This window comes from Salvia splendens, chromosome 19 (assembly GCF_004379255.2).
Source record: "Salvia splendens isolate huo1 chromosome 19, SspV2, whole genome shotgun sequence".
NCBI lineage: Eukaryota > Viridiplantae > Streptophyta > Magnoliopsida > Lamiales > Lamiaceae > Salvia > Salvia splendens.
Genome location: NC_056050.1, coordinates 4,030,184 through 4,038,492, shown reverse-complemented (window position 1 = coordinate 4,038,492; position 8,309 = coordinate 4,030,184). Strand labels below are relative to the sequence as shown.

The following is an 8,309-nucleotide window of genomic DNA, read 5'->3' as shown; positions in this document are numbered from 1 at the left end:
GAAAAGACCATTCAGCTCCTCAAGGAGTACAAAGATATCTTTGCATGGTCTCCGTTGGACATGACCGGAGTGCCCCCCGAGGTAATCACTCATCGGTTAAATATTGATCCTTCAATCCGGCCAGTAAAACAGAAGCAAAGACTCTTTGCGGCAGAAAGAAGCCAAGTCATCCATGACGAAGTCCGCCAATTACTAAAAGCGGATGTACTATTCGAGGTGAAATATCCTTCTTGGGTAGCCAATCCTGTGATGATCAAGAAAAAAGAAGGAGGATGGCGGATGTGCATAGATTTTACCGATCTAAACAAGCACTGTCCTAAAGATTGCTATCCCCTTCCGAATATAGATAAAAAAGTAGAAGCTTTGATCGGCTTCGAAATTTTCTGTTTTCTTGATTTATACAAAGGATATCACCAAGTGTTGATGGATGAGAGTGACGCTCCGAAAACAGCTTTCATTACCGATTTCGGCATTTTCGCTTATAAAAAGATGCCATTCGGTTTAAAGAATGCCGGAGCCACTTATCAAAGGATGGTAGACAAGCTTTTTCGGCACCTAATCGGAAAACAGGTTGAAGTGTATGTCGACGACATAGTTGTCAAAAGCAAAAGCACTTCGGAGTACGAAGACAACCTCAAATCCACTCTCAACGTGCTCCGAAAAGCCAACCTCAAACTCAACCCCCAAAAATGTACCTTTTTGGTAGATTCGGGAAAGTTTCTGGGTTGTTTGGTTTCAAAGGACGGACTCAAGGCAAACCCCTCAAAAGTTCAAGTCGTTCAGAACATGGCAATGCCGAAATCCATACATGACGTGCAAAGGCTAACCGGATGTCTAGCCGCACTGAATCGATTCCTTTCCCAAGCAGCCGAAAAGCAACTGCCGTTCTTCAAGGTGTTGAAAAAGGCACCAAAGTTCGAGTGGGGAGCCGAGCAGAAAAAGGCCTTTGACGAGCTCAAAAGTTATCTAGCCGAGCTTCCTATTCTCTCTGCTCCAACCGAAGCCGAAGTAATTTTCTTATACTTAGCGGCATCCGATCAAACCATTAGCGCGGTGCTTGTACGAGAAGAAGGCCTAAAGCAGTTTCCCATCTACTTTACAAGCCGAGCATTAAGAGGTCCAGAAACAAGGTATCAACCTCTGGAGAAAATTGCTCTGGCGTTAGTAAATGCAGCAAGGAGACTGCGGCCGTACTTCTATGCTCACAAGGTATGCGTCTTAACCGATCTGCCTCTTCGGCAAGTTTTGACCAAGCCAGAAGCATCAGGCAGAATCGCCAAATGGGCCATAGAGCTGGGAGAACACTCAATCGAGTACCTACCTCGAAAAGCCATCAAGGGACAAGCCTTGGCAGATTTTCTTGCAGACGCCAAGTTCGATCAAGCAATCCCTGTCATTGCCGAACAGAAAAATTCTGCCAATGCCGAACTAGCACAGCCCTTGGAATCCGAAGAAGAGCCGCCGGACTGCTGGAGCGGATTCGTAGATGGAGCTTCAAACAAGATGGGAAGTGGAGCTGGTATTTTACTCGTCGCTCCCGACGGACACGAGGTAACCTACTCACTTCGGTTCCTATTCCCCACTACTAATAATGAAGCCGAGTACGAAGCCCTCCTTGCCGGACTCCAGTTAGCGCAAAGTCTGCTCGTCAAATCTCTCAAAGTCCATTGTGATTCACAAGTCATAGTAAATCACATGTTGGGTACAAGTGAAGCCCGTGACGAGAGAATGAAGAAGTATTTGGACAAAGCGCAAAGCATCAGCCGAAGTTTCTCCTATTTTCGGATAATCCGCGTTCCCAGAGCGGAAAATAGCCGAGCAGATACCTTAAGTAAGTTGGCCTCAGATCCGAGCTCAAAGGCGGAAGAATTAATGCATCGAAGCATTGATGAAGCCGAGGTACATTCAGTATCCAGCTCGCCGAACTGGATGACGCCGATCTTGCAGTATCTGGATCAAGGACAATTGCCCGAGGATAAGAGAGAAGCTCGGAAGATCACGTGCCGAGCACTCCGGTACGAACTTCATGAAGGAGTCCTCTTTAGAAAGTCTTACCTCCAGCCGTTATTGCGGTGCGTAGGACCAGAAGAGACGGACTACATCCTCAGAGAAGTTCATGAAGGATCGTGCGGCAGCCACATCGGAGCCAGAGCTTTAGCTAAAAAAGTTCTAAGATGGGGATATTATTGGCCAACCATGGTACAAGAGGCAGTGCAGCTCGTCAAGAAGTGTACGAAGTGCCAAATTCATGCAAATGTCCCAAAGATGCCGCAGACCGATCTATACACTATGCAAAGCCCTTGGCCTTTCATGCAATGGGGCATAGACATAGTGGGACCACTTCCTCAAGCTCCTCGGCAAATGAAATTCCTTATCGTTGCCGTGGACTACTTTACGAAGTGGGTAGAAGCTGAACCATTAGCTACGATAACGAGCTCGAAGGCATTGGATTTCGTCTGGAAGAACATAGTGTGCCGATTTGGCATACCCCACATCCTCATCTCGGATAACGGGACTCAGTTCACCGACAAGACGTTCAAGAATTGGTGCCAAGAGCTGAATATTCAACAGCGGTTCACTTCGGTCTCTCATCCACAAGCAAACGGACAAACGGAGGTAACAAATCGTATCCTGGTGAAAGGGTTAAAAGCTCGGTTAGAACAAGCCAAAGGACAATGGGTAGAAAATCTCCCTCAAGTCCTATGGTCCTACCGAACTACACCCACAACCTCCAACGGTGAAACTCCGTACAGTCTGGTGTACGGCACTGAAGCCGTAATTCCGGTGGAGATCGGCGTACCCAGTCCCCGAACTCTAAATTTCTCCTCAGAAATGAATGACGACGGACTGAGAGCCGAGCTAGATCTTGCCGAAGAAAGAAGAGAATTGGCATGCATAAAAGCAGCCAAGTACAAGGAGCAAGTAGCCCGGTATTACAACCAAAGGGTGAAGAAGCTGCAATTTCAAGTGGGAGATCTCGTCTTGAGAAACAACGAAGTAAGCCGAGCAGAAAAGCTGGGCAAGCTCGAACCCACATGGGAAGGTCCGTATCGGGTGTCAGAAGTCCTCGGCAAAGGGTCTTACAAATTGGCTCACATGTCAGGAGAACAGGTACCCCGAACATGGCACATTTCCAACCTCAAAAAGTTCCATTTGTAAGAGACAGTCCGGTCAGTCAGTCTTGAGTCCTGTTCAGTCAATGTGCTTTATTTGGTTTACTTGGTCTTTGCTTGTCTCTATGTGCTTTTTATTTGTCTATATGCGTTTTGTCTGTCTATGTGCGTGTCGTCTCTTACAAATGTTACTGAGGTATCTTGTTCTTCGAAGGCTGATCCCCTTCTTAGAACATATACAAGCCAACGATTGTGAGTCAAAGCTTCTACAGAAGATACAAGACCACAATTCAGCTTAAACAAGCAGTTCGTCTGAAACGAGCTGCAACAAGCCAACGATTGTGAGTCAAAGCTTCTACAGAAGATACAAGACCACAATTCAGCTTAAACAAGCAGTTCGTCTGAAACGAGCTGCAACAAGCCAACGATTGTGAGTCAAAGCTTCTAAAGAGGATACAAGACCACAATTCAGCTTAAACAAGCAGTTCGTCTGAAACGAGCTGCAATAAGCCAACGATTGTGAAGTCCAAGCTTCTAAAGAGGATACAAGACCACAATTCGGCTTAAAAATCAAGCACTTCGTCTGAAACGAACTGCAACAAAAGTCCGATTCACGCGATAAAACTTGCCTGAATTAGGACAAGGGAAAGTCCGATCCACGCGATAAAACTCGCCGAATTAGGACAAGGGAAAGTCCGATCCCCAAATTAGGACAACGGAAAGTTCGATCCGAGCGATAAAACTCGCCAAATTAGGACGCAAACCAAGTCCGGTCAAAGAAGAGTTCACTTCATCAGACCGAGGACAAACATCAACTTACCCCGTACCTTTATCCAGAATGCCGAAGTGATTCACTTCACTTTTCGGGGGGGGTAGTGATGGAGTACGTACTAAACAAGCCCAACAGCAGCAAAGCCCATCAGCCTAAAGCCCAAGAAAGAGTATCAGTTCGGCATGACTAAAGAGTATCAGTCCGGCATGACTAAAGAGTTCAGTTCGGCACAATCAAAGAGTTCGGCCCCAGCCTACAGCTCGGTAAAAGCCAACCAATCAAGCTCTGCTCTCAGGTCGGCATCAAGCTCTACTCTCAGATCGGCAAAAGCTGCTCGGCAATAATTCAGCAGTTCGGTCTCAGTATTCGACCGAACTAGGAGATAGTGGACTCATGCAGGATTTCCACCTCCACTACACCCACGATCTATTTAGTGGTGTCAAGCAGTCATTAACTCATGCAGGATAGTGGACCCATGCAAGATCGCCACGATCTCCACGACATCCACTACCTAGTAAATGGCTGCATGCCACGATCTTGGTTTAATGTATAAATAGAACCTAGATCAGATAGATAGGGTTAGACTCTCTCGCTTTCTAGAGATAAAATACAAAATAGCAAGTCTGTATTGTAAGCTGTAAGAAAACAGATCAAGCAATACAACTCTGCCCTCATTTCTTCCCGTGGACGTAGATTTACCTCAGTAAATCGAACCACGTAAAATCTCTGTGTTGTGATCTGCATCTTCCTGCATTCATCACCATCAAAAATTCGCCGATTCATCACTACTGCATCTATCTCGTTTGTTTGAGTAACATTTTATACCTCTAAAATTATTTTAATTGCAAGAATAGATGAAATATATTTTTAACATTTAATATAAGATAAAAAAAATAATAAGTATGTGACGTTAACGAAAAACCAAACCATAACATAATATGAAAAGGGGAAAATAAAAAAAGAAAAATTGTGTGTTTCAAGAATCTTATTCTGACGGGGAGATGCGTGAAATTGATAGAGTAGCTTTTGTGAATTGAAGAAGATCAGATGCATGAAATTGATAGAGTAGCTTTGTGTATTGAAGAGATGCGTAAAATTGATGGTGAGAATTGAAGAATGAAATAAGAGCATCTCCAATGGCGGACGTCCGGTCGGACGTCCGCGATGGGCGACCGGGACGTCCGCCATTGTGGCGTCGAAGGTCGGATACGGACGTCCCGTGAGGACGTCGGGTGTCCTCAGACGGGCGGGCAGACGTCCGCCATTGTGGAGTGGGTCGGACGTCCGATAATTAATTTTTTTTTTAAAACTCTAGTGGGAAGGGCGATGGGAAGGACGGATTGTGCAGGGGATGTCCTAGTGACGTGGCAGTGGGATGGGAAGTCCTAGTGACGTGGCAGGAGGTGTTTTTGGGATGTCCTAGTGGATGTCCGAGTGGGACATCCGCCCACTGGAGATACTCTTAGACTATGAATCACAATTATTTTGGTCGTAAACTTTATTTCTAGTAATAAGGAATGAAATTAGACTATGAATCACAATTATTTTCTTTTGCATTCCTTATGCAAACCAAACATTGTTGGATTTTCCTTATGATATAAATTGATCTATGTTTACGATTTTGTATGCATATATAAAGGCATACTGTAGGATTAAAATGGCATATCTTTGAAAATTAATACTTTCCGTATTTTCCATACTTCCTCAGTTGATCTCTCTTCCTCAAATCTCATTTTTGGTGAAAAAACTTCTCCAATCATATTGCAAATCCAAACTCATTTTCACATTTTTCTACAGATGAACACCGAATATGGGTTTATATTGCAGCTACTGCAAAACTTTTTGTGAGACGCATATCAAAAAAATGGTGTAAAATTTGAGTTTAGTGTAAATAATTCGAATAAAATTAGGAGTATTTTTTATGTGACATATACTCAAAAATGAATTTGAGTTTGATGTAATTGTTGGAGCTGGCCTTATAAGTTAATTACTATAAGACGTTGATGAAGCCTCCAACTGATCTATCCAGCATCAATCTTCTTTCCAAACTTCATTTCAAGGCCACAATCACTAATAAATACATCCTTCGCCCGTCATTAGCAGTGCTAGATTACTATTTTAATTTGGCCATCTTTTTAAAAAAGATGGCCAAAACTCGCCTTTTATATATGTATAGATAATACTCTCTCGTCCCATTAAATATGAAACATTTGTTTTTAGGTGCGAAATTTAATATAGTGTTGTTTTGTGAGTTAATGAAGAGAGAATAATATGGAAAAAGTAGGGATGATATTTCCCTTTTTAGGAATTGTTTCCGACGAGCCATTTGCAGAGCACATCATGTGCTCGATATGTGGTTATTTCCGAGCACTTTTTCGCGTTTCCGAGCTCATATGGTGCTCGGAAAAGGCTGACTTTTTTGTAGTGTGATGGTATTTCCCTTTTTAGGAATCGTTTCATTTTTAATGGGACAACTCAAAAAGGAAAACATTTCATTTATAATGAGACAGGAGTATAGAAATGAGTTTTACATTTCATTATTTTCTTTTACTCACTTTTTGTATATGGAATATTTCTTAAAATTCGTGTTGATTCGTGTTGAGTTCAAACGAAACTCGTGTTGAGTTAAGGGATTACCATTTTCATTTAACATACCACTAAAAAAAGAAGCATGTCATTCACATTAAATCAAAACATTAGCATGAAGTTCAAAACATCATAATCATCATAAAGCAAAACTCATCTTTTCAATTCATAAACGAAAACAAGATAATTAAAATGCTCGATATTCTCTAGTACAAATGAAGGAAAACATAAACATATCTACACAACCCCTTCATATACATAAATACACATACTATGATACTAATCTAGGTCATAGAACTCCTGCAAATCTCCCTAACCACCATAGCTCGAGCTCTGTTAATGGTAAGCAAGCAAAGATACACATGCTCCTCCAACTCCTCCGCCTGCCTACTCACCCCAAACTCACTCTCCTTCAACACCTCCACACTCCTCCCCCTCTCCATCATCGCCCTGTCGTGCTCGATCTCGCCCCCCATCCTCTCCACCGCCCTCCCTATCGTGTCGAAATCCCTCTTCAATATATACACCCCCTTCGCTGCCACATCCAGCTGTTCCACCACCCCCCTCATCACCCTATCACACCCCCACACAAACTCCAAAACCCTCAATTTTCCCGCCATTTTCTTCCTGCTCGACCTCAGCCGCTGCAGCACCCGCGCCTGCCTCTCCTGGATCTCCCCAAACCCCCTCCTGTCGAGGCCCGAGGGCAAGGGGCTTTCCAGGAGATAGGATATCGTGTTTGGATCGATGATTTGATCATTGCTGATGGATCTGTAGATGGTTTGGAGGTGGATTAAGGTTTTGAGTATATTCGTGCAGAGGTGTGAAGCCTCTGCACTGATGCTGAAGTAGTCTAATAAGATCGAATTCAACTCTCTTGAATTTCCCGAGGACTTCAGGAGCGAAGCTATCGTTTCCTGGCTCGGATTCAGGAGGAGGTCGGATGGGGACGAGGGCACGAGGAGTAGCTGGGCGTGCACAAAGAAATCCGCGAAGGATTTTGTCCTGACCGCGCAGAGATACTCGTCGTTGACGTTGATCTTGATCATGTTATTGTTAGATGGAGATTGATTATATGAGTTTATTGGATGATAGATATAATGATAGATATAATGAAGTAGTTGTGGGTGTTACTTGAAAGAGATGGTAGTTGTTTTTTGAGGATGAGTTTAGTTTGTTTGTAAAGTTTTAGTGTGTCGAAAGCATGCAAATTTGAGGTATACTACATATGTATTTTTGTGGTGTGTGTGTGTATATACATGTGAAGCAAGTCACGTCATTAATTTACTTGAGGGGAAGTCTCTAGTGTACGTGGATGATTTGAGAGAGACTTGTAGAAGATGTAATTAGTTAATTAATTAATAACTTAAGATGTGGCTTGTATGTGTGGTTATTAAATAAGAGAGGGTGCATAGCATGTATAGATATATTAATTTAAGTGTATGTGGTTAATATTGATCTCTTTTAGGTCCCGTAACCTTTTCTTTAAGAGCATGACCTTAATTTGGTTAATATTATAAAATAAATCTTGAGTATAAGTCAATTATTAAGTCGAAAATTGAAAAAGAACACACATACTCCCTACGTCCCGCTTAATATGACACGTTTTCCTTTTTAGTTTGTCCCAACTAAGATGACACATTTCTTTTTTTGAAACTTTCTCTCTACAATTAATACACCTAACAATTTTTTCTCACTCCAATTAAAATATTCATATTTATTTCTCTCTATTTTAATACTTACACCCACATTTTCTCTCTCCAATTAAACAATTTAACCAATAACTCCTAAAATCTCGTGCCGGCCAAGAAATGTGTCATCTTAGCCGGGACGAAGGG

The 8,309-nt window shown here is 42.7% G+C and overlaps 1 protein-coding gene across 1 annotated transcript; it reads right to left on the bottom strand.

Annotated features, from left to right (window-relative positions):
* Positions 1–6,613: 6,613 nt before the first annotated feature.
* On the bottom strand, positions 6,614–7,668 carry LOC121779443 (UPF0496 protein At3g49070-like). Its single transcript, XM_042176766.1, has one exon. It carries the CDS (start codon positions 7,518–7,520, stop codon positions 6,756–6,758), a length of 765 nt encoding a protein of 254 aa, XP_042032700.1. The 5' UTR covers positions 7,521–7,668; the 3' UTR covers positions 6,614–6,755.
* Positions 7,669–8,309: the final 641 nt, after the last annotated feature.